This window comes from Schistocerca piceifrons, chromosome 2, assembly GCF_021461385.2.
Source record: "Schistocerca piceifrons isolate TAMUIC-IGC-003096 chromosome 2, iqSchPice1.1, whole genome shotgun sequence".
Taxonomy (NCBI): domain Eukaryota; kingdom Metazoa; phylum Arthropoda; class Insecta; order Orthoptera; family Acrididae; genus Schistocerca; species Schistocerca piceifrons.
This window is the reverse complement of record NC_060139.1, coordinates 743777954-743805273: the sequence shown is the minus strand read 5'-3', so window position 1 is coordinate 743805273 and position 27320 is coordinate 743777954. Positions and strand designations below refer to the sequence as shown.

At 42.7% G+C, this 27320-nt stretch overlaps 1 protein-coding gene across 1 annotated transcript in view; it reads left to right on the top strand.

Annotated features, from left to right (window-relative positions):
• LOC124774990 (tRNA-dihydrouridine(20) synthase [NAD(P)+]-like) overlaps positions 1-27320 on the top strand; it is a 93320-nt gene that overhangs the window by 61498 nt on the left and 4502 nt on the right. The window contains exon 5 of the mRNA XM_047249738.1: positions 11695-12024. Within this exon, the coding sequence (XP_047105694.1) occupies positions 11695-12024 (330 nt within the window). The remainder of the gene's footprint in view (positions 1-11694; positions 12025-27320) is intronic.

The window sequence follows — 27320 nt, the reverse complement described above, 5'->3', positions numbered from 1 at the left end:
CCATCAGCTTCATGGCAGCTCCGATCGGCAGAGGAAAAAGGATAATTGTAGCACATGCTGGAAATTCAAAAGGTTTCATTCCAAATTGTCTGCTGCTATTCAGTTCAAATAAGACCTCCGACTACCACGAAGAGATGAACCACAATATGTTTGTGAAATGGTTTGAAGACTGTGTGCTCCAGGGCTTAACAAAAAACTCTATCATTGTTATGGATAACGCTCCTTATCATTCAGTAATACAAGACAAAGCACCCACAAAGGCAACGAGGAAAAACGACATTGTTAGCTGGTTACAGAAACGTAAGGTGCACTTCGACAGTAATTTTACAAGGGCAGAATTATTAGAACTTGTATCGCAACACAAGCCAAAGAACCCGATTTACATTGTGGATGAAGTAGCAAAAAAATACGGGCATAAAGTGCTCCGATTGCCTCCTTACCATTGCCATTTCAACGCAATAGAGCTGATTTGGGCTCAGGTTAAACGGCATATTGCTGCAGAAAATAAGAAATTCACATTAACCGAAGTGGAACGCCTTTTGAAAGAGGCAGTTGAAATTGTGACATCGGAAGACTGGCAGAAGGTAGTACATCACGTGAAAGGAGTGATACAGGACGCATGGAACAATGAAGGTATATTACAACAAAGTGTCGAAGACTTAATTATATCTGTCAATACGAGCAGTGAGACAGATAGTTCCACTGACTCTGACTCTGAATTAAGTGGTGTTTTCGCATTGTCTGATTAGTGTGTAGTGTACTTACTGCCATTAAATATTGTGTTTGAGAATTTATTTCGATTAATTCTTATTTTTGTTGTGAGACTAAGAAATACTGTTTGGCCGGCTCTCGTCATCTCCTTACGGTAAGTTAGACTGAATTTTAATTCTATTTCATTTTGTATATACACCAAGATGTTATTCAATGTGTGTAATAGTTTTCGAGATTTGCAATCTAAAGAAGAAAACTTTTCCGGACGCAAAAATTTCTCACACTTCAATAGTTAATGTAACAACGGCCCTAATTAAAATTAAGAAAAGATATTTGATTTGCTTATAGATACCACTGGGACCGATACTGTACGTAAATTTTAAAATATTTACATAATATTTATAGGAGATAGAGGTTTTAAACGTCATACTTGTTTCGAGTTCAGTACTGATAGGGTTGCTTAAAAATGCTGTTTTCAGAAATTTATATACAGGAAACATGATGCACTACGAAAACTTTTAAGGATTCTTTGCCGAGTGCATTATTTTGGTAATGAATGGAAAAAAATATTTTGCTGTGACACCAATAGTTTTTCAGTAATGACGTGATAAGTTAGAAGCTATTTGCGAAATCAAGAATTTAAATTGTTTCAAACAAATTAATGTAACTCTGGTCCTAATTAAAATTAAGGATAGATGACAGATTGACCATTGTAGAGGTATTCATCATATGTGGGTTTGAAATTTTTTACTTACTTTTTGTAGAAGATACAGGCTTTCAAACGATTTTCTATCGCCGGGGGTAGCGATGCGCTGAGGCGGCTGCCTCCAGCCAGTGCTTGACGTGACAACACCGCAACTTCGCAGCGCAAACGTCAAGTGACAACTACTTTAAATCAGACTATAACCACTCTCACCTAAGCCCACAAAAATTCAACTTTGAACATTACCTCTTGCAATTTGTACCTCCGTCTAACCATTACTTTCTTCATCCCCTACCCAACCACTTTTTGTTACTTTTCAGGAATTCCTTACCTTCTGCTTGATCTCACTGTCCTTTCATGTGTCCATCCCTAAGAACACAATTTTTTCACTAGAGAGAATAACAAACATACACGATCTTAAGACAGACTCTGATTTAACCATCTTCCCTGCAGAAAAAGGCTCCACCTCTCTTACAATGAACCACAATGATTACCTGACAGAGGACACCAGTCAATTGTCAGACCCTTCCATGTGCCCTGCTCATAATGATCCCAGATGTCCAGCCTAGCAATTAAACCCTGTTAAAATCCTGAGAGCCATTCTAGAATTTCTCCCTTGAATAGATCTTCTTCCTCACCCAATCTACCTCCCCCCCCCCCCCTTCCCAAAAAAAAAAAAAAAAAAAAAAAAAAAAAATAAATCAGACATTGTAGCTGTTACTGTACTTTTCTGAAAAGAATCTCTGTTCTTGTTGGCCGACGCCTCCAACCCAAGCACACACCAAAGGCACTTCATTCAACATTTCTCCGACACTCCATCCCAATATTGCCTGTATCTGTAAACCTAAATCTGATGTCTGATTCAGGTTCAAATACCTACATGTTTGGACTTACGGCCAAGGCACTAGCCTCGTTCCTCTGTAGCAAAACCTTCTGTCTGTATTCAGTTAGTCCTCCTCAGCTCAGTATGCTACCTTCCTGGATGTTGACTTGCACATCTCCAGTAGTTCCATCCAAACCTTTGGTGATATGAAGTCCACTACCCATCAACGGTACCTACATATTGCTAGCTGCCATCCCTTCCACTCTAAAAAGTCTCACACACACAGTGTGGCTGCACATGAATAGCGTATCCACAGTGATGAAGTGATGAGTAATCCTTTGTCCAGTACACTGAAGGTCTTACTAAGGCCTTCACAGACACTCACCCCCCCCCCCCCCCCCCCAATATAAACCCAGCACTGCTCTCATTGCCTAGTATCATCACAGACTGGAATAACTTAATCAAGTCCTTCACCAGGACTTCAACTAGCTACGATTGTGCTTGGAAATGAGAAATTTTCAACCTACACTTCTTCCCATCCCTCCCAAAGTGGCATTCTGTTGCCCATCCGGTCTATATAATAGTCTAGTCCTCTAGTCCATCCATACACCATACTTACTCCCACCCTTAAACAAAAGTGCCATACCACTGTATAAGGCCCAGATGCAAGGCATGTCCAATACACCCAACTAGCACATCCTATTCTCCTCCCATAACAGCCTAATCCTATGCTGTCAGAAGAAAGACCACCTGTGGGAGCAGTCATATAATATATTATTCACGCAAACTAATTTGAGACTCAGTGCGGTGGCTAATGGGAGCGACCGTAAAGGAATTTCCCATTAACAAACGGCTCTGCTGTAATTTCTGCACAGGATTTTGTGGTAAAGACCATTAACCAGCTGTCCACTCAAATGATTAGCCTCTGCCAAACTGTGGCCATGAGCAAAGTTGACCATACATTGTCATATCACACAGCTGAGGACAACATGTTCTATTTCAGTGATTGCTTCACAACATGTGCCATATGGAGTACTTGGCAGCTAAACACAAACATATTGCCTCAAGTACAGATAGTGTTGAGGATCAGTGGACAAAGTTCAAAGCCATTGTACCGTGTGCATTAGATGAGTATGTGCCAAGCAAGATCGTGAGAGGTGGAAAAGAGCCACTGTGGTACAACAACCAAGTTAGAAAACTGCTGCAGAAGCAAAGGGAACTTCACAGCAAACATAAACATAGCCAAAGCCTTGCAGACAAACAAAAATTACACAAAGATAAATGTAGTGTGAGGAGGGCTATGCGAGAGGCGTTCAGTGAATTCGAAAGTAAAGTTCTATGTACTGACTTCGCAGAAAATCCTAATAAATTTTGGTCTTATGTCAAAGCGGTTGGTGGATCAAAACAAAATGTCCAGACACTCTGTGACCAAAGTGGTACTGAAACAGAGGATGACAGATTAAGGCCAAAATACTAAATGTCTTTTTCCAAAGCTATTTCACAGAGGAAGACTGCACTGTAGTTCCTTCTCTAGATTGTCGCACAGATGACAAAATGGTTGATATCGAAACAGACGTCAGAGGAATAGAGAAACAATTAAAATCACTCAAAAGAGGAAAGGCCGCTGGACCTGATTGAATTTCATTTCGATTTTACACAGAGTTCGCGAAGGAACTTTCCCCCCTTCTTGCAGCAGTGTACTGTAGGTCTCTAGAAGAGCGTAGTGTTCCAAAGGATTGGAAAAGGGCACAGGTCATCCCCGTTCTCAAGAAGGGACGTCGAACAGATGTGCAGAACTATAGACCTATATCCCTAACGTCGATCAGATGTAGAATTTTGGAACACGTATTATGTTTGAGTATAATGACTTTTCTGGAGACTAGAAATCTACTTTGTAGGAATCAGCATGGGTTTCAAAAAAGACGATCGTGTGAAACCCAGTTCGCGCTATTCGTCCACGAGACTCAGAGGGCCATAGACACGGGTTCCCAGGTAGATGCCACATTTCTTCACTTCCGCAAGGCATTCAATACAGTTCTCCACAGTCGTTTAATGAACAAAGTAAGAGCATATGGACTATTGGACCAGTTGTGTGATTGGATTGAAGAGTTCCTTGATAACAGAACGCAGCATGTCATTCTCAAAGGAGAGAAGTCTTCTGAAGTAAGAGTGATTTCAGGTGTGCTGCAGGGGAGTGTCGTAGGACCGCTGCTATTCACAATGTACATAAATGACCTTGTGGATAACATCGGAAGTTCACTGAGGCTTTTTGCGGATGACGCTGTGGTATATCGAGAGGTTGTAACAATGGAAAATTGTAAGGAAATGCAGAAGGATCTGCAACAAATTGACACATGGTGCAGGGAATGGTAATTGAATCTCAATGTAGATAAGTGTAATGAGCTGCGAATACATAGAAAGAAAGATCCTTTATCATTTAGTTACAATATAGCAGGTCAGCAAATGGAAGCAGTTAATTCCGTGAATTATCTGGGAGTAGGTATTAGGAGTGATTTAAAATGGAATGATCATATAAAGTTGATCGTCGGTAAAGCAGATGCCAGAATGAGATTCATTGGAAGAATCCTAAGGAAATGCAATCCGAAAACAAAGGAAGTAGGTTACAGCGCTCAGTAGCTTGGTACGGGCTTTTGTGGAAGTTTCGAGAACATACCTTCACTGAGGAGTCAAGCAGTATATTGCTCCCTCCTACGTATATCTTGCGAAGAGACTATGAGGATAAAATCAGAGAGATTACAGCCCACACAGGGGCATTCCGACAATTCTTCTTTTCACGAACAATACGAGACTGGAATAGAAGGGAGAACCGATAGAGGTACTCAAGGTACCCTCCGCTACACACCGTCAGGTGGCTTGCGGAGTACGGATGTAGATGTAGATCCTTCCCTGCAACAACAGCTTTTCTGAAGTCCATAGATGGAAATTGTCCTTGCAACTTATTCATTGATCCTATAATCGTCCTGACCTCAATTCCCACTAGTTACTGTCTCACACGCAGCTCCACCCCTGCTCCAGGACCCTAACTTCACTTAGCTTGCACTTACATACTCCTCTCCACAGCGTACTTTTCCTCCATTCTACCTCCCTTTTCAATCCACTCTTTTCCATTATTGTGCACTGTGCACGACTCCTCCAACCTGTGCCCAAAATGAACTCACTGGTGTCATTTTCGTATTGCGTGTGCCTTCTGTCTGTGTATCCCAGCTGTCAGTCACCCGTACCCAACTGTCTCTCTCTTCACTGCCTCTTTTTCTCCCCAAATCAGTTTCCCCAAGATCAAATCTAACCCCAGTCGAGCAGTAGTGCTGGAGCACAGTGCAGTCAGCCAGGACAATAAAGCTTACACCTCTGTGCATGCGTGCGTGCGCATACACACATGTGCACTTTGTAGCTCTGTAGAAGGATTCATCCGAAAGCTTGAAAAGTTCTGTCTCTTGTTTATATCCTAGTTGATGACTCAACACCTCTGCTGTTTGGTGAGTTGTTGGTTCATTACTTTAACAATCTTACACTAATTTATCAGTCTGGAAGTCACTGAATGGGTGAGCAAAACACACAATATTTGCCTATTTTTGATAACATTTAGCATTGGTCACAATCAAGAAAGTGAAAACAGGATAGAGTTTGTTGAGCCCCATAAAATACACTGTTTAACCATTAATGCTCCATCATTGGTGATGGCACTGTCAGTGAAATGTTTAAATCTAATTAAGAAGCCAACAATTAACAATAAAAACTGAAGCAACTGATGTGGAGTCAGCTTAATATCTGTTTTCAGGACTGAAGGATTTACTGTCATAATTAAAACAAAACAAAACAACGAGTTGAAAATATGTGGCTGAATAATGGAGGCCATAAAGGAAGATAATTCATTCAGAAATATTGCATATTAGAGGAAAAAAATTCAGTGTTTGTATCAGTGTATTGTTTCACAATATGTTCTATGGATGTTCTCAATTGTCCTATAGCCATTAACTGTATCTGATACCTTATTTTATTTTTTTTTTTTTCAACTCTTCCAAACAGTATAGCCTGCAAGTTTACCAGTTGTGAATTTTTGCTGTAAATATGGTTTTGCAATTTTTCCTTTCAGAACACAAGAATGTTTTATTTTAAGAGTAACTATTTAATGTAGTTAATTGCTCATGAACCATGGACCTTGCCGTTGGTGGGGAGGCTTGCGTGCCTCAGCGATACAGATAGCCGTACCGTAGGTGCAACCACAACGGAGGGGTATCTGTTGAGAGGCCAGACAAACGTGTGGTTCCTGAAGAGGGGCAGCAGCCTTTTCAGTAGTTGCAAGGGCAACAGTCTGGATGATTGACTGATCTGGCCTTGTAACAATAACCAAAACGGCCTTGCTGTGCTGGTACTGCAAACGGCTGAAAGCAAGGGGAAACTACAGCCGTAATTTTTCCCGAGGACATGCAGCTTTACTGTATGATTAAATGATGATGGCGTCCTCTTGGGTAAAATATTCTGGAGGTAAAATAGTCCCCCATTCAGATCTCCGGGCGGGGACTACTCAAGAGGATGTCGTTATCAGGAGAAAGAAAACTGGCGTTCTACGGATCGGAGCGTGGAATGTCAGATCCCTTAATCGGGCAGGTAGGTTAGAAAATTTAAAAAGGGAAATGGATAGGTTGAAGTTAGATATAGTGGGAATTAGTGAAGTTCGGTGGCAGGAGGAACAAGACTTCTGGTCAGGTGACTACAGGGTTATAAACACAAAATCAAATAGGGGTAATGCAGGAGTAGGTTTAATAATGAATAGGAAAATAGGAATGCGGGTAAGCTACTACAAACAGCATAGTGAACGCATTATTGTGGCGAAGATAGATACGAAGCCCACACCTACTACAGTAGTACAAGTTTATATGCCAACTAGCTCTGCAGATGACGAAGAAATTGAAGAAATGTATGATGAAATAAAAGAAATTATTCAGATTGTGAAGGGAGACGAAAATTTAATAGTCATGGGTGACTGGAATTCGAGTGTAGGAAAAGGGAGAGAAGGAAACATAGTAGGTGAATATGGATTGGGGGACAGAAATGAAAGAGGAAGCTGCCTTGTAGAATTTTGCACAGAGCACAACATAATCATAACTAACACTTGGTTTAAGAATCATGAAAGAAGGTTGTATACATGGAAGAACCCTGGAGATACTAAAAGGTATCAGATAGATTATATAATGGTAAGACAGAGATTTAGGAACCAGGTTTTAAATTGTAAGACATTTCCAGGGGCAGATGTGGACTCTGACCACAATCTATTGGTTATGACCTGTAGATTAAAACTGAAGAAACTGCAAAAAGGTGGGAATTTAAGGAGATGGGACCTGGATAAACTAAAAGAACCAGAGGTTGTACAGAGATTCAGGGAGAGCATAAGGAAGCAATTGACAGGAATGGGGGAAATAAATACAGTAGAAGAAGAATGGGTAGCTTTGAGGGATGAAGTAGTGAAGGCAGCAGAGGATCAAGTAGGTAAAAAGACGAGGGCTAGTAGAAATCCTTGGGTAACAGAAGAAATATTGAATTTAATTGGTGAAAGGAGAAAATATAAAAATGCAGTAAGTGAAACAGGCAAAAAGGAATACAAACGTCTCAAAAATGAGATCGACAGGAAGTGCAAAATGGCTAAGCAGGGATGGCTAGAGGACAAATGTAAGGATGTAGAGGCCTATCTCACTAGGGGTAAGATAGATACCGCCTACAGGAAAATTAAAGAGACCTTTGGAGATAAGAGAATGACTGGTATGAATATCAAGAGCTCAGATGGAAACCCAGTTCTAAGCAAAGAAGGGAAAGCAGAAAGGTGGAAGGAGTATATAGAGGGTCTGTACAAGGGCGATGTACTTGAGGACAATATTATGGAAATGGAAGAGGATGTAGATGAAGATGAAATGGGAGATATGATACTGCGTGAAGAGTTTGACAGAGCACTGAAAGACCTGAGTCGAAACAAGGCCCCCGGAGTAGACAATATTCCATTGGAACTACTGACGGCCATGGGAGAGCCAGTCCTGACAAAACTCTACCATCTGGTGAGCAAGATGTATGAAACAGGCGAAATACCCTCAGACTTCAAGAAGAATATAATAATTCCAATCCCAAAGAAAGCAGGTGTTGACAGATGTGAAAATTACCGAACTATCAGCTTAATAAGTCACAGCTGCAAAATACTAACACGAATTCTTTACAGACGAATGGAAAAACTAGTAGAAGCCAACCTCGGGGAAGATCAGTTTGGATTCCGTAGAAACACTGGAACACGTGAGGCAATACTGACCTTACGACTTATCTTAGAAGAAAGATTAAGGAAAGGCAAACCTACATTTCTAGCATTTGTAGACTTAGAGAAAGCTTTTGACAATGTTGACTGGAATACTCTCTTTCAAATTCTAAAGGTGGCAGGGGTAAAATACAGGGAGCGAAAGGCTATTTACAATTTCTACAGAAACCAGATGGCAGTTATAAGAGTCGAGGGACATGAAAGGGAAGCAGTGGTTGGGAAGGTAGTAAGACAGGGTTGTAGCCTCTCCCCGATGTTGTTCAATCTGTATATTGAGCAAGCAGTAAAGGAAACAAAAGAAAAATTAGGAGTAGGTATTAAAATTCATGGAGAAGAAATAAAAACTTTGAGGTTCGCCGATGACATTGTAATTCTGTCAGAGACAGCAAAGGACTTGGAAGAGCAATTGAATGGAATGGACTGTGTCTTGAAAGGAGGATATAAGATGAACATCAACAAAAGCAAAACAAGGATAATGGAATGTAGTCTAATTAAGTCGGGTGATGCTGAGGGAATTAGATTAGGAAATGAGGCACTTAAAGTAGTAAAGGAGTTTTGCTATTTGGGGAGCAAAATAACTGATGATGGTCGAAGTAGAGAGGATATAAAATGTAGGCAAGGAAAGCGTTTCTAAAGAAGAGAAATTTGTTAACATCCAGTATTGATTTAAGTGTCAGGAAGTCATTTCTGAAAGTATTCGTATGGAGTGTAGCCATGTATGGAAGTGAAACATGGACGATAAATAGTTTGGACAAGAAGAGAATAGAAGCTCTCGAAATGTGGTGCTACAGAAGAATGCTGAAGATTAGATGGGTAGATCACATAACTAATGAGGAAGTATTGAATAGGATTGGGGAGAAGAGAAGTTTGTGGCACAACTTGACCAGAAGAAGGGATCGGTTGGTAGGACATGTTCTGAGGCATCAAGGGATCACCGATTTAGTATTGGAGGGCAGCGTGGAGGGTAAAAATCGTAGAGGGAGACCAAGAGATGAATACACTAAGCAGATTCAGAAGGATGTAGGTTGCAGTAGGTACTGGGAGATGAAAAAGCTTGCACAGGATAGAGTAGCATGGAGAGCTGCATCAAACCAGTCTCAGGACTGAAGACCACAACAACAACAACAACAATTGCTCATTTGTATTAATTATGACAAGAGAGAGAGGGAGAGAAGATATTGGGCCAAACATGATACAGCCTAAAACTTAATACCCTTAAATCCCATCATTAGGCTCCCTAGCTTAGCACTCATATCTGACAGATGAATGATCACTATTACTGTCATCTTCTCCCATTTGATAAGACACTGCACACAGATTTCAGGTTTAATTCTGGATATTGATGATTGATATGATGTTAACAAACTTGATCCACTGTCAGCCACATACTGGTACTGAAAATTACTGCCATGTCAGGATCTGAATTGGCTGTATCTTGAGTGACCCAGAGGCCATATTGACTGTTGGAGGCTAATTAAGACTGTTGTATTTGATTACACCAAAAATACTTCATTTTGTAATTTATAATTGAAGAGTAGCATAAAAATATCTTTCCTTTTTATGCATATTTGCATGGGATACCTTTGCAAATTCATCTTTAAGGTGCAATCCATCTTCATAGGATGTTGATTGTAACACCTGTGTTGAAACATGTTGTTCTTGGTGAATGACAAAGATATAAATCTTTACATTGTTTTTATGAAATCAAAAAATGGAAAGCCCAGGCTGGAATAACAACAGTATGGGGAAGATAGTTCACTATTCTCTTAATGGAGGTGTTGAGTCACAGACAGACATAACGAAAAAGAATGTTGGAAATGTTCAGCTTTGAAAACTCACACATTCATTTAAGTACAACTCTCACACACAAGACCAGGGTTGGGAAGAGGCATGTGATGATGAAGGGGAGGGATGGGAAAAGGCACTAGTCCTATGTTTTTTACTGTAAACATCTTTCTGAAAACAGTCACTTGCTGAAATTAAAGCATAAGCCAAACATGACATGAGCTCCCATGTTAAAGTAGATATTTATTAAATGTACTGTGCATTAAAAAAGTATTCCATATTGTGAAAGATGAGAGTATGGACTGAAACAAGAAGAAAATGTCCAGTAAACATGGGCTCTGAAATGCTTACAAACACTTGTTCAGGAGAAGAAATGTGTTTCACAGTGGTGAAAATGAACAAATGGTCATAGCTCTTAAGATATGCGTTTTAGAGACCGTGTTTACTGTACATTTTTTTCTTGGTTTGGTTTGGTCCCCTCAAAACAGGGAAACATGAAAGCAAAGAGCATGCAGCAGAAGAAAGAGAGAAATTAGCATTTAATGTCATATCAGCATCAAGGTCATTACAGATGGAGCACAAGCTCAGATTGACTCAAGGATAGGAAAGAAAATTAGCCATGCCCCTTTAAAGGAACTGTTCCAACATTTTGGGAAATCACAGAAAACCTAATGCAGGAAGGCGGGATGCAGGTTTTGAACTGTCATCGTCCCAAAAGCAACTTCAGTGTGCTAACCACTGTGCTATCTCATTCAGTTGCAGTAGAAGAGAGGTGTTTGACAATACGGAGGGTGAACAGATGCTCATGGCTCTTAAGGTACGCATTTAAGAGGCCATGTTTGATGGACATTTTCTTGTTTTGGACCATACTACCATCTCCCAAAACATGCATACCTTTTTTTAACTCTTGTATGTGAAGAGTATTAGTTTATGTAAAATTCTGATGTTACATGCACTCTTCTCAGTTATAAGTTTTTGGTGAACACCTGTTTTATGTGATAAAAATGATAGGAGAAAAAGGAGGCTGGCACATCTATGCCACTACACTGTGCCAACTGAACATACAATCATTGCCTGTTCCGCTGGCACAGCATAGCAGTGTGTGTGTGTGTGTGTGTGTGTGTGTGTGTGTGTGTGTGTGTGTGTGTAAAGTTTTCACTCTTTTTTTGTATTCCTTTTGACACCTCAACGATTCCATTATTTGGTGAGCTGTCTCCTTATGTCCTAAATTATTTACATTCTGACAGAACTTTCCTTATCATGCAGTAAATAGTATGTACATAGTGACACATAATGCACATTACCACTAAATGTTACACTCAGACATAATGCTAACCATTGTTTTACCTATTGCAGTTCACTCTGGGATTTAAAGGAGTATTGCTGCAATAAACAAGTAGAATATAGACAACTTGGTTTATTAACAAGAGAAGATGTAGTTCCTTCATCTTTGCAACCAGCTGCCAAAAAAAGGAAACTTTCAGAGGAAGAAGAAAACATCACTGAATGGAAATGTGTATTTAGGAGAAATGATTATGCTTCTGACACAGATTTACCAAAAACACGACTATTAATGTGGTCACGGAAACAAGGATTGAAGCAACCCATTTACAACACACAACAGGAAGAGAAGCTTTTCAAATCAGTTGTCACATTGAATGGGAAGAAGTATAGTTCATCTTATTGGTAAGTTCTTATTGCTTCATCAGTGTACACACACTAACAATACTTCATAAGAAAAAGTATGAAAACATTTATGCATAGATGTTTTACATTTCCTTGATTTAAGACTATGCCAAATCCAGGTTTTCTTGGAAAGGGTATGCTTGTTTGTATTAGTACTTGACAATATTTCTGTGCAAGCGATGTATTCAGCAATCTCATGAACCACTTCTCGACTTTTGTAATAACCAAATTTTTTATAGATTGAGAACAGTTTCAGTACAAGATAATGATGGAGGATATTAACGCAAAAGTAGAACAAAAACTAAACCAACACCAGCGAATAATTTTGTGTTTGATACTAGAAATAACAGAGGTCACACATTAGCAGAACTTGCTGAAAACAACGTGTTTGTCCTATACTTCTAGAAGAAAAAAATGGGCCTGGCAAGAACCAAATGGAACTAAAAGTGAATTGGACCATATTTTATCAAACAACAAAGAAATTGTACATGGTGTGATGATCCTAAGCAACTTTAGAGTTGCAATTGTTCATAGACACAAAAGATGGAGAATAAAAGAAATAGAACAAAGCTAGAATGAAAAACTTCAGGACTATTGACTCTGAGAATTTATCTAAGAATAGAGATGTGTACCACATTAAATGGTATAACAAAGATTTTGTAACCATATGTTAAACGAAGACTTTTCTATGGGCAGATGCGAGCACTAACTGTAGTTCATTAGTTATGAACTGCAGATGAAAACTGAAGAAAATGCAGGAAGGATACGAGACCTGGATTAGTTAAGAGCCCAGAGTTTGTTCGGAGTTTTAGAACAAGTATTAGACAAGGACTTACTGAAACAGGGCAAAAGGAAAGTAATAGAAGACAAATGGGTAGCTTTGGAAGATGAAATAGTGGAAGCAGCAGAGGATCAAATAGGTAAGAAGGCAAGGACTAGAAAAATTCTTGACTATCATGTATCATATTGGTTTTAATTAACAAAAGGAGAAATACAACAACGCAGCAAATGAAGCAGTCAAAAGGGGAGTACACATGTCTAAAAAATGAGATTTGCAAAAAGTACAAAGTGACTAAGCAGAAATGGCTAGAGGAAAAATGCAAGGCTGTAAGGCATGTACTATCAAGGGAAAGATAGATTCCACCTATAAGGAAATTAAACAGACCTTCCAGAAAAGAGAGTGGTCGCATGAGTATCATAAGCTCCTATGTCAAGCCAGTACCAAACAAAGAAGTGAAAGATGGAAAGTGGAAATGAGAGCCATGCTACAGTGATTTGAGGAACATCATAGTGATCTCATGTTGATGTCTCGGGTGATCAAATTCAGGTGATGTAAATGCTATGGAACCCATATGGGTTGCTATCGGGTGCCAACACCATGTGCGCAAATCAGTGGCCCGTTATTTAAGCAAATTACAGGACCTGTGTGTAGACATCTAATGCCAAATACCTCCACGAACCTACCAACGAACTGTTGGATCCCTGATACACAGAATCAGTGATGTATTTCATTCCAAAGACAGTTAAACAAGCTATTAAGCGGATGGTCATACTGTTTTGGCTCATCAGTGTAAATTTGAATGTTAGGAAGTCTTTTCTGAAAATGTTAAATATGGGCAATAAGCAGCTTAGGCAAGAAGAGATAGCAGATTTTGATATGTGTTGCTACGGAAGAATGCCGAAGATTGGATAAGTAGATGAAGTAACTAATGAGGAGGCACTGAATCTGTTGTGACAGTGCCACGACATTTAACAGTGCCCGCCACGACAGTACGCGCAAACGGCGATAGAGGCGCTCCGCAACTCGGCTGAGCACGGGAGAGCCCCTAGCTACGAACGGCGCCAGCCGCATGTCACGGCACGGCAGTTCGAACAAGAGATACTGAGTTGTTATCATGTAACGAGCTATTGTTTCTAAGTGAGTGTGTTTGAATATCTACGCAATTATTGGTGATTACAGGTTATAACACTTCTTGGCGACGAGGTCGGATATTTTCATTGCGTTGTGGATTTGTGTGTTCGTGACGGGGCAGACATGGAACAGCTTATGCAAGCGCTCATTGAACAACAAACACAGCTGACAGCTGCTATTCAGGCATTGTCGATGTCGCTTACTCATCGTCTGTCTTCCTCTTCTCCGCCTCCATTCCCTCCTTACGACGAGGCTGCTGAAGACTGGGAGGGTTGTGAGAAGTGTTTGCGGCAACACTTCTTGGCTTTTGGTGTTGTCGGCGCTCCTATGTGTAAGTCATTATTTCTATCTTGGATTTCCCCACGGATCTATCAGCTGCTATCTCAGTTAGCCCCCCTGCGGGAACCTGCCTCTCTGTCCTTCCAAGAAATGTGTGACTTATTGTCTAACTATTACCGAAAAAACACCCACGTCGTTGCCGCCCACGTGGCGTTCTACCGGTGTCGTAAACAGCCCCATCAATCTTACCGGGCTTGGGCGGCGAAACTACACGGTCTGAGTAGGAAATGTCAGTTTGCCACGGACACTCATCATGAGTCTTATGCTGATTCAATGGTTAGGGATGCTATTCTACGGCTTGCTCCTGATAAAGAAGTTCGGCAACGTGCCCTACAACTGCCAAACCTGTCGTTGTCGGAAGTTCTAAGCATTGCTCAATCCTTTGAAGTGTCTCACGCTGCTGGCGCACAAGTAGACGCGTTATGTGATGTAGGCGCTGTACAGTCAACTTTTGGCACGGACAATTTGCCTGTTTCACAGGAGAACGAAGATGTGGCGGCGGTTCACTCACGTAAACAACGGCGCGTTGGGCCGCAACGCTCGCAGCGAAAACAGCAGCCACAGAAGCAGGTTCATTCCGCACTTCCTTCTTGTCCACGTTGTTTTGTACAGCATGACAGGGCCGTGTGTCCAAAACGTTGGGCCACGTGTAATTCATGTAGGAAAAAAGGCCACATTGCTTCTGTGTGTCAGTTCCCTAAAGTTCCTGTCGACGAGGACGAGGCATCGGACATGGATGTTAACTGTGTGCTTTCTCAAACAAATAAGTTGATTGTTACTGTTCGTGTTCTGGATAAAGACATTCGCATGCAAGTGGACACTGGCTCTGCAATAACTTTCATTAATTCTCGCACGTATTTGGAGTTGGGCTCCCCTCCCTTGTCTCCAGTTGTGCGAAATCTGAGAACTTATAATAAACAGAAAATTCCTATCATTAGCCAGTTTGATGCTTCCACTGTCTACAAGTCTGTTGTTAGGCCCCTCACGTTTTATGTGGTGGATCATGCGGGCACTGAAAACCTGTTCGGTTATGATGCTTTCCAGTTGTTCGGGTTCTCCATTGATGATGATGTGCATCTCATATCTGAGGATATTCCGTATCAACAGCTGGATGGATTGTGTTCTGAATTTTCGTCCGTGTTCTCTGCTGGTCTGAGTCATGCCAAGGATTTTGAAGCCCACATTACTTAAACCTACAGCTCGCCCTAAGTTTTTCCGGGCACGCCCTATTCCGGTGGCGTTGCGTGCACCTGTCAAGGCTGAGATAGACAGGTTAACAGCTTCAGGGATTCTCCTTCCTGTTACCTCCAGCGAATGGGCATCGCCAATCGTGGTGGTTTCTAAACCAAACGGGAGTCTGTGATTGTGTGGTGATTTTAAAGCCACTGTCAACGCTCAGAGCCTCATTGACACTTATCCTCTTCCCCGTCCTGAGGAGTTATTTACTAAGCTCGCTGGGGGCCAGTTCTTTTCCAAACTTGACTTATCGGAGGCATACCATTAGTTGCCGTTGGATGCTTCTTCCAAGGAATTTCTCGTCATCAACACTCCTTGTGGGTTGTATCAGTACCAGCGGTTACCATTTGGCGTCGCTAGCGCGCCGGCCATTTTTCAGCGGTTTTTGGAACGGCTCACGGCTTCCGTTCCCGGCTGCATAAACTATCTGGATGACATTGTTGTCACAGGGGTCTCCACTGAGGAGCACCTTCGCAATTTGCGTTCACTGTTACGGGTTTTGCATTTGGCTGGGTTGAGGTGCAATCTGGACAAGTCACAGTTCTTCCAACTCTCCATTGTGTATCTTGGTTTCCACTTGTCCCGTGAGGGTATACGTCCTCTACGTCAGCACGTTGCGGCCATTAATGCTCTACCCCGGCCGTCTACGGTCAAAGAACTTCAGGCGTTTCTAGGCAAGATTGCTTATTATCACAAATTCATTCCATCCGCGGCGGCTGTAGCTCATCCTCTGCATCAGCTGTTACGCAAAAACGTCCCTTTCTGTTGGTCCGACGAGTGTGAGCAGGCTTTTGTCCGCCTGAAGGCTCATTTGCAGTTGGCACCTTGTCTTGCCACATTCCGTCCGGATCAGCACTTGGTTCTGGCGACTGACGCGTCACAGTATGGCCTAGGGGCTGTTCTTGCCCATCGGTATGAGGATGGGTTGGAACGACCCATCACCTATGCTTCCAAGACCCTCAATGACGCGCAACGGCGTTACTCTCAAATCGAAAAGGAGGCGCTCGCTATCATTTATGCTCTAAAAAAGTTCAGCGTTTTTTTGTATGGTTCTAAGTTTCACCTCATCACCAACCACAAGCCGCTGGTCTCTCTGTTCAGCCCATCGGCGTCGCTTCCAGATAAGGCAGCTCACCGCCTGCAACGTTGGGCCTTATACTTGTCTCGTTTTCACTATGAGATTCACTATCGCCCCACGGCCCAGCACGCCAACGCCGACGCATTGTCGCGATTGCCGATGGCCCCCAACCCAGTTTTCAATCGTGATGAACTACTCTGATTCCACATTGATGAGGAAGAGCGTCGTGCGGTCGAGGGTTTTCCACTTACAGGTTCACAGGTCGCGTCGGCTACTGCGCGGGACCCAGTCCTGCGTCAGGTGATCGGTTTTGTTCAACGGGGTTGGCCGGACAGGACCAAGGGCCGGGCATCGGATCCCCTTCGCAACTACCATGCCGTGCGCCTTCGTCTGTCTGTTCATGATGGTGTTGTTCTTCTGGCCACAGATGGCGCATCTCCACGGGTCGTGGTGCCAGCCTCTCTTCGCAAAGATGTCCTCAACCTGTTGCATGAAGGCCATTGGGGTATTTCTCGGATTAAGTCCCTGGCCCGCAGGCACGTTTATTGGCCCGGTATTGATTCGGACATCACCCACATGGTTGCTGCGTGTGGTCAGTGTGCTCAACAACTGGCTGCACCTTGTACAATGCCCTCTCCGTGGCCTGATCCGGCGCAGCCATGGGAACGGGTGCAAGCTGACTTTGCCAGCCCCTTCCTCGGTACTTATTGGCTACTGTTGATTGACGCCTTCTCGAAGTTTCCGTTTGTTGTTCGATGTCCATCGCCCACCACTGAGGCGACGACGCTGGCTTTGTCCAAAATCTTTGCGCTAGAAGGTCTTCCATGCACGATCGTCACGGACAATGGCCCTCAGTTCTCTTCGCAGGCCTTCCGTGATTTTTGTACTGGACAAGGGATTCGTCATGTTACAGCACTGCCCTTCCATCCGCAATCGAATGGGGAGGTCGAGCGCCTTGTCCGCACTTTCAAAAGCCAGATGAAAAAATTCCTTAGTGATTTTTCCACAGATGACGCTCTGCTGCAATTTCTGAGTTCTTATCGCTTCATGCCTCTGGGTGATCGCAGCCCTGCTGAACTCTTGCATGGCCGCCAACCGCGCACTCTACTGCACCTGCTTCACCCTGTCAGGCCTTGTGCTGTGTCCCCTAGTGCGGGAAAATACTCGGTGGGTGCCGACGTGTGGGCACGAGGTATGGGTCTCGCCCTAAATGGATTCCAGGGGTGGTCAAGGCTCTTCGCGGCTGCCGGCTTTGTGAAATACGTACGGACGACGGCATGGTTTTTCGCCATTATGACCAGATGTGCCCACGAGTGTGGCCACGCCGGTGCCACCGCACCTTCCTTCGCCTCCACCAGCCCGAGAAGCCAGTCCTGTCGCTGCTGCCGATCTACCGTACGTGTTGATGCAGCCGACGTTGCTACAGCTTCCGAGTACGCCGGAACCAGCCCCAGTCGCGACGCCGCCTTCTCCGGGACCCATCTCGCTGGAGCACACCCCCAGGTCCATGACACCTATGGATGCTGCTCCGAAGGTTTCACCCATCATCTCATCCAGGAGGCACGTTCCACGCACGAGCTACCGTCCTGGACATTTTCGACCATACTCTCGTGTCTCTCCGCGGGATCTTCTCGGGGCCTCACCAGAAGCTATGGATGTCTCCGCACTGTCCATGTCTCCAAGGAAGTGAGTGTTTTTTTTTTCAAGGGGGGGAAAAGTGTTGTGACAGTGCCACGACATCTAACAGTGCCGCCACGACAGTCCCAGGAGCCCCACCTAGCTACGAACGGCGCCAGCCGCATGTCACGGCATGGCAGTTCGAATAAGAGATACTGAGTTGTTATCATGTAATGAGCTATTGTTTCTAAGTGAGTGTGTTTGAATATCCACGCAATTATTGGTGATTACAGGTTATAACAGAATCGAATGAGGGGAAAAAATTATAGCACAAATTGACTAAAAGAAAAGCAATCAGTTTATAGGATACTTACTTAGGCGTCAAAGAATTATCTGTTTGCTTTTGGAGGGAAGTGAAGAGGATAAAAATAGTAAAGAGAGACCAAGAGGTGATACAATAAGCAGGTTCAAACAGGTGTAGGATGCAGTAGTCATTCAGAGATGAGAGAAGAAGAGACTTGCACGGGATAGACTGGTGCGGAGAGATGCATGAAACCAGTCTTCACACTGAAGACCACAACAACATTGTCATCAAATTAAATTAAATGCGTTTAGATTCTTAGAAACATAGAGAATATTTTTTATCGATGGTACTCATTAAAACAGCAATTAATTTTCAAAACAAAAGAAAATCTCGAATGATTTAAGGCAGCTATTAGAGAGGTAGAGTTTCAAGTGAACAATAATAGGAACATGACAGAATATACCGAATCAAAGCTATTCATTAAAATCTATGAGAGGATGTGGGAAGATAAAATGAAAAACTGGTTTTAAAAATAACTAGAAACAGTAAGAGTATGCAAAAAAGAAAATAGAAACTGATGTTGGTTAAAAACTGCCTGTCATCAGTTAAGATGGCACATGTCACACTAATTAACAGAGTTAAATTGTACATAACTTTCCACAATTTCATCATGTATTTGTATAGTTCAAGAAATGAATCAAAAACAGTGATAGTAATGAAAATAATTACATCAGTTAGTAGTTCCAGATGAGTTGTATAAAGTTGTTTGAGGCATGAAGATGATGGAGTTTCTAAAGAAAAGGTGAAGCTGCGGGCAGATACGAAACTGGAATTTAATCAGATAAAGGACCTAGCTGACATCAGAAGTGGTTATAGCACCATGGACAATCCGCAAGTTGTGAATGAAATGATAGAACATAGTAGTGATGCAAGTACCACTTTGTGTGTGATTCGTGGATTTTTGAGAAAACATTTGACATAGCTTAAATTAATCTATACTAACAGTCCAAGAGAAACAAGGCATTGATTAAATCTCTATTGGTAAACTGAAGAATTTATACATCAACACCACAGCTTCCATTACACATCATCAGGATAGTGGGAAATTCAGAAGCACAAGAGAAACCAAGAAAAGGTGGTTCCATATCGCTAAAACTATTTTCAAAATTTGTAGAGGAAGTTTTTATGCCCTTAAATTAGGAGAATCCGCAAGGAAAACATGCCAATGGAAAGCTTACTATCAGTTTGTATTGTTTGTTTTGATGTCTGGCAGGGAGACATGCACTATTAATGTGAAAATTATAAGAATCGGTAAACACAGAAGAGATACATGTTGTAATTTATGGAAACATGAAAACCAACAAATGGATCAGAGAACACAATGGAGTGGAAGATATGTTCTTAGAATTGTAATGAAAATGAAAACGGTGTGGGGGACACATGTATCCAGGTGAATGAACCAAGGAAGTTCTTTGCTAGCAGTAGATGACAGTAGAAAACATGCAGCAGCAGTGTGGTTGCATATAAATGAAGATAGTAATACATGGAAAGATCTAGAGGGGGGGGGGGGGGGGGAGCTTTATCTAACAATGGAAATCATATGGATTATTATCATTATTATTACTATAGTATGTGTTATACACTCCTGGAAATTGAAATAAGAACACCGTGAATTCATTGTCCCAGGAAGGGGAAACTTTATTGACACATTCCTGGGGTCAGATGCATCACATGATCACACTGACAGAACCACAGGCACATAGACACAGGCAACAGAGCATGCACAATGTCGGCACTAGTACAGTGTATATCCACCTTTCGCAGCAATGCAGGCTGCTATTCTCCCATGGAGACGATCGTAGAGATGCTGGATGTAGTCCTGTGGAACGGCTTGCCATGCCATTTCCACCTGGCGCCTCAGTTGGACCAGCGTTCGTGCTGGACGTGCAGACCGCATGAGACGACGCTTCATCCAGTCCCAAACATGCTCAATGGGAGACAGATCCGGAGATCTTGCTGGCCAGGGTAGTTGACTTACACCTTCTAGAGCACGTTGGGTGGCACGGGATACATGCGGACGTGCATTGTCCTGTTGGAACAGCAAGTTCCCTTGCCGGTCTAGGAATGGTAGAACGATGGGTTCGATGACGGTTTGGATGTACCGTGCTCTATTCAGTGTCCCCTCGACGATCACCAGTGGTGTACGGCCAGTGTAGAGATCGCTCCCCACACCATGATGCCGGGTGTTGGCCCTGTGTGCCTCGGTCGTATGCAGTCCTGATTGTGGCGCTCACCTGCACGGCGCCAAACACGCATACGACCATCATCTGAAGACGACACGTCTCCATTCACGCCTGTCGCGACACCACTGGAGGCGGGCTGCACGATGTTGGGGCGTGAGCGGAAGACGGCCTAACGGTGTGCGGGACCGTAGCCCAGCTTCATGGAGACGGTTGCGAATGGTCCTCGCCGATACCCCAGGAGCAACAGTGTCCCTAATTTGCTGGGAAGTGGCGGTGCGGTCCCCTACGGCACTGCGTAGGATCCTACGGTCTTGGCATGCATCCGTGCGTCGCTGCGGTCCGGTCCCAGGTCGACGGGCACGTGCACCTTCCGCCGACCACTGGCGACAACATCGATGTACTGTGGAGACCTCACGCCCCACGTGTTGAGCAATTCGGCGGTACGTCCACCCGGCCTCCCGCATGCCCACTATACGCCCTCGCTCAAAGTCCGTCAACTGCACATACGGTTCACGTCCACGCTGTCGCGGCATGCTACCAGTGTTAAAGACTGCGATGGAGCTCCGTATGCCACGGCAAACTGGCTGACACTGACGGCGGCGGTGCACAAATGCTGCGCAGCTAGCGCCATTTGACGGCCAACACCGCGGTTCCTGGTGTGTCCGCTGTGCCGTGTGTGTGATCATTGCTTGTACAGCCCTCTCGCAGTGTCCGGAGCAAGTATGGTGGGTCTGACACACCGGTGTCAATGTGTTCTTTTTTCCATTTCCAGGAGTGTATTTTTGGCCTGTCCCTACCTTCTTAATAAGCTATCCACTTTCTGGTTACTTAATGGCTTGTTAACAAATTTTTACCATTTTCAGTAGAATTCTGGTGAATTTTTGATTATTCATATCAGATCTGTACATTCTTCTCCGAACAGTTCACTGACATTTGTTGAACTTTCTGTGTTCCTTCTTTCTATGAAATCATTGTATCTTTTATTACTGTTACTACAATTGTTGTGATTCTCTTGATCATTCAGTCCTTATATAGGAGATGATTTGAAAAATTCTTTGGATGGACCAGTATCTGAACTGCAGTAAGTGCTATAATATTTTTGTATGTGACCATACACACGGAAAGCTATGTTGAAGTTTCATGTAGAGTTAAACACAGTGCACTGAAGAATATTTGTCTGTTGTGGTCACACAAACAGTGGATGTGACTATTCTTGCCGTAGTGGAATGGAGCAACACACAAACAGCAAGTTTTGTTTCTAGTGCTGGAAAATGGTGGTGGAGGTCAATGCAGTATTGGCAAAAATGAGCAAAATAGATACCAGTAGCAAAAAATGTGCTTACAACTAGTTCAAACACTCTTGGGATGGAAAATAAACTGTTGCTGGTGCACCGTTATCTGGTTGTCTAAACTTTCTCACTAGCATTGTGTGAAAAGATCATCATCTTCCCTTTAAGGATTCCCATCTAAACTCATGAAACAGATCCATAACATTTGCATACTAATTAAATAGACTGGTAACAAATCTAGCAGCTTGTCTCTAAAGTGCTTGGATGTCTTTCTAAAACTGATCAATTGGAGATCCCAGACACTTGAGCAATACTCAAGAATCAGTTGCACAAGTAGTCTGTATACTGCTTTCTTTATATATGTGCTGAGCTTCCCAACAAGGTGTAGTCAGCATTCCCACGTTCCCTACAGTTGACATTATGTACTCGTTTTCATTTAGTGTCGTCTCTCAGTGTTACACCTTGATATTAAATTGATGCATTGAAGCAGCTGAGCCAGTAGCGTACCATTAATGTTGTATCCAAAGATTACAAACATGTTGCTCCTACACATTTGCATTAACTTGTATTTGTCCACATCTAAAGCAAGCTGCCATCATTGCTGCAAATAGATGATTATTATTATTATTATTATTATTATTATTATTATTATTATTTTACATCAGCACTTTGTAACAACACAAGCAAGGTCATCAGTGAAATGCAGCACATAGCACTAAAAGCATGTTTGTACAAGCTATTTATACAAAATACGCAGCACTTGGGAACCACAGCACAGCTGCGTCACCTGAGGATGTACTTATAACAGTCCGAAACCGGTCATGTGAAAATAAAGTAATTTACAACTGAAGCGGTATTTTCAACGTCTGCTATTTATACAAACATTGAATATGCCAGAATTCTGGTATTTGTACAAACTTTGAGTATTCAAAATATACAAGCGTAACACACATAAAATATTTTTAAAAACTTTCAAAAAATTATAACAGGACAGCTTTGGTAGCTAAATGTGGGCTAGGGTTCTGGTGCTGAGGGAGGAAGCAGTGTAGTTGAAGGACGACTGATGATGGTTACAGTGACTTGTTTATTGAGGCTTCATTACAATCATTAGTGGGCAGTGAGTAGACTACGACAGCATCTCCCCATAGTCAACAACCTGCGGCTGCTGACCATGTGTTCCACTGCTGGGTGGTTGCTGCTGTGTCATCAGGTTTCCATGTTTCCTGGCTGTAATGAGTGTGGCTGATTGTGGGAGCTGCAAGGACGTTGATGGTGATTATTGTCTGTGCTCAGAGTGTAGTGGTCTTCTGTTGGTACCCTGGCGAGGGCTGTGATGGCTGGAATGTCCTGTCATACTGCTGGGATGGTGGCCAAATGTGGCATCTGGAGGCTTAGTGGCAGGCAGCGGTTCATGTCCTGGCTGAGGAAGAAATGTCTGCGCCATTAGTGTGGCAAGGAGTAGCACAAGCTCAACGTCACATCAGTGCCAGCTGTTCAGTGACGATCGGCTGCTTCACATGTCTGTAAATAGTGATTCTCTGTGCTGATTTGTTCTGTTTTCTGTGGTTATTGTGCCATGCCAAATTGTCTGGAATGTGTTGGTGACCCTCTGGCTGCCGTAATTAGGTTGTGATACTCCTCCAGGCTGTCACGCATTGGCGGCAAGTGTGATCTTTCGTCACGGAAGCATGGCAAAGTCACTGACCATACAGTCCCCTTGTTGGCTGCAACTGACTTGACCTGGCATTGACACAGATCTCCTCTGCTTGTTCCAAATCTTGTTTATAACTTCATCCTTTTACAAAATGATAAATACTAAATAACAGATAATTACGGGCGATCGGGTTTGAACTAACGAACAGCAGCTTGCCAATCATTAGCATTAACCTCTGCTATGCCATACTGCATGCACTATAATTTACGGCATTTACAGCATTACTCCCTCTCCAGGAGAATCAGTGACATGCTGTTTCAGAAGTTCTCATTGGAGCTAACTACAGCACCCAGCATCCAAATTTTGTGACTGGTCCTCTGCATGGCAATGCTTGGTGATCATCACCGTCTGGTCTTGTTGTTACATCCTTTTTGCTATGATGAGTATTAGAGGTAGCACCTTTCATTGAAGTTTTACAGTGTCTCGTGGGTCTTCAGTCTCCTCGAATCTTCCATCATTGATTTGTGTCTGTGGACTGTAGTAGGGCTCATATGGAGAACATGGACTAGATCTCTGTACTTTTGTATTTTTGATGAAGGGTCATAATCCTCGACTTCATATGTGATGTCTGACAAGTGATGAAGTAGCTGACCCAGAGTAGTGATTTGGTAACTTTTCCAACAGTCCTACTTTCCACAGGCATATAAATCCATTTTTTAAGTCTTCTGGGTTATAGCTCAGTCGCTTGTGCTTGGAATTATAGCACTCTCTGTCTTTCTCCAGGGCATCCAGGGTTTGTATGTGAGACAGCTGCATTGCTTCTTCATTCCTGGCCAATAAGATGTTTCATGTAATCATCCTGAGCACCATCTGGCTGAAATAGAAACAGTGTATCCATTGTCACTTTGGGATCATGACCACAGAGCAGAAAGAACGGTGTGAAGCTCGTGGTGTCTTGCTTCATTGTGTAGTATGTGAATGTCATGACGTGCAGTATTGTAACCCAATGTTTGTTTGTCATCAGTGTACATTGAGAGCATATCTGCCAATGTCTTGTAACGCATTCTGTGAGGCCATTTGTGTGTGGATGGTAGGCAGTTGTCTTCCTGTGGATGATGTTGCAATGTGAAGTTACCCCTGATATTTGTGTCAATTGGAAAACTTTTCCACAATCAGGGATAATCACATGCGGTGCTCTGTGTTTCAAAATTATGTCTTCTACAAAGAACATTCCAATGTCTGGACTTCGGCAGGTGGCACAGCTTTAGTGACGGTGTAGCAGGTGAGGTTGTCAGTTCAGAATATCATCCATTGAGTCCCATTTGTCAACTTCATGAACCTCCCCAGGAGGTTGATTCCATGGAATGGCACTGCTGCAGGCGGGATTGATATCAGATGCCCCAGAGCTAACTGCGGCATGTGCTTACATTCTTGGCATTCCTTACAGTGACTCACATAGTGTCTGATTGTTTGGTAGATACCTTACCAGTGATAGCATGATCTGATTTCGTCTACAGTCTTTACTAATCTGCAGTGACCCGATGTTGGAATGAAATTGAAATACTTCAGGATAGCTGATCATTGATGAGATGGTGTGACAAGCAACCATTTCTGCCCAATCAGATCATAGTTCCTTTTATACAATGTTCTGTTAATTAATTCCAATTCACCTTTGGTTGGTTCCTCCTTCAAGGCATTTGTGGCTTTCATCAGTGCTAGAGCTTCTTCCCACTGTTCAGCAGTGATGTCATTTAAAGCAGCAATGACTGAAATTTCACCAACATTGCTGTGTTCTACCAAAGGATTCCTTGAGACAGTCAGTGTCCTTGTGTGTGAATCCATTTTTGTATACCACTGTCATGTTGTACCCTTGAAGCCTCTGTGCCCATCTCACCAGTCAATCGGACAGATCCTTCAGGGCAGTCAGCCAACATAGAGAATGATGGTTTGACACAGTGGTGACTGTTTTGCCAAATAAATACAGCCAGAACTTTCTGATGTCCCAAACAACTGCAAGGCTCTCTTTCTCAGTTGTAGAGTATTTCATTTCAGACTGGGAGAGCACTTTGGAAGCGTTTCACCATTTCAGAAGCTTCCTGAATGTGCACTAGTACTGCACATATCCCATTACTGCTAGCATCAGTAAGATCTTTCTTGCCATACATTGTCCCTAAGACCAAGGAAAGACCTCTCTTGCATCTTTGTCCAGCAAAATTTGGTGTGCTGCTGCGTTAGAGCTTGCAAAGGATGTGCCTTGGTACAGAAGTCCTTTATGTGTTGCCATTAGTAAGAGGATATACCGAGAAAACTTCTCACATCATGAGTTGGAAAATTTGTGACTGCTCATATTTTCTCTAGATCAGGATGGACTCCATTACCATTCACTAGCTCCCCCAAATTATTATTTCTTGGGTGGTGAGGAGGCACTTTTTTGGATTTGAACAGAGGCCTGCAGTCTGATCACACTTCAACACTGTTGTCAGGTGGCTTAGATGTTCGTAAAGTGTTTTTGAAAAAAAAAATACAATGTCATCCAGATAGCAAGACACATAATCCATTCAAGGTGTTGAAACAGGTTGTCCATGATACGTTTGAAGGTGGCTGGAGCACTACATGTTGCAAGTATAATGACTTTAAACCCATAAAGGCCATCAGTAATTGTGAAGATAGTTTTTTCACGGTCAACCTCTTCAACCTTCCCTTGCCAGTAGCCTATCTGCATGCCCTTAGTTGAGAAATACTTTGGTCTTTTCAAGCAGTCTAGGATGTCATCAACGCCCGGCAATGGATAGATGTCTTCTTTGTGATTTTGGTCAGTCATTGATAGTCAGTGTAGAAACGCCTTATGTTGTCCCACTTCTTCACAAATACCAGGACACTCTGAAGGTTCAATGGAGTCATCTTGCAGCATCTTCTTCACTTCCTCCCAGATTATCTATTATTCAACCAATGACATTTTTTGAGTGTTAGCTGAATGATGCATGATCTCCAGTGTTAATACCATGTTTTACTGTGGACCACTTGGTCTGTCTTTTCCCCACTCCAGATTTGAAAGCATCCAAAAATTGGTGCAGAGTGGCTATCACTTGCCAACATTGTTCTTGGGTTAAGCCAGATACTACTAAAATGACAGATTTTGAGGGCTGTGTTCTGTCATTGTTAGTTATTCTTGCAATCCATCTTTCTGGTGGCTGGACGTATTTCGCATTATCAACTTTCAGCACAGTTGCTTTCATATCATGAAACATAGTCTTCTTTAGTTGAGATGGTAAGTGTCTGACATTACAGAAAAGGAAGCTCCTATGTTGAGTAGTGCCCAGACATGTTTATCATCGATGATGACATCAGTGAGATTTCCTGATATCTTGGTTGTCACCTATGGAGGATTTGCATCTGCGACAGCCTCACCTACATAGATACCCACCTTGCTTAGTTTTCCTGACATTGGCGGTGAGGTAAGTGCTGGTTGACTGTAATCGTTTGCAACTGAATGCCATAAATATAATTCTTATGATGGTTGACTTCTGGCAGCATAGTAATCATTAACAACTAGCTTACTTTCTCTGCAATATCATACAGTGTGCTGAAGGTTGTCGGCCATGGAAACACACTGATGTGTTTCAT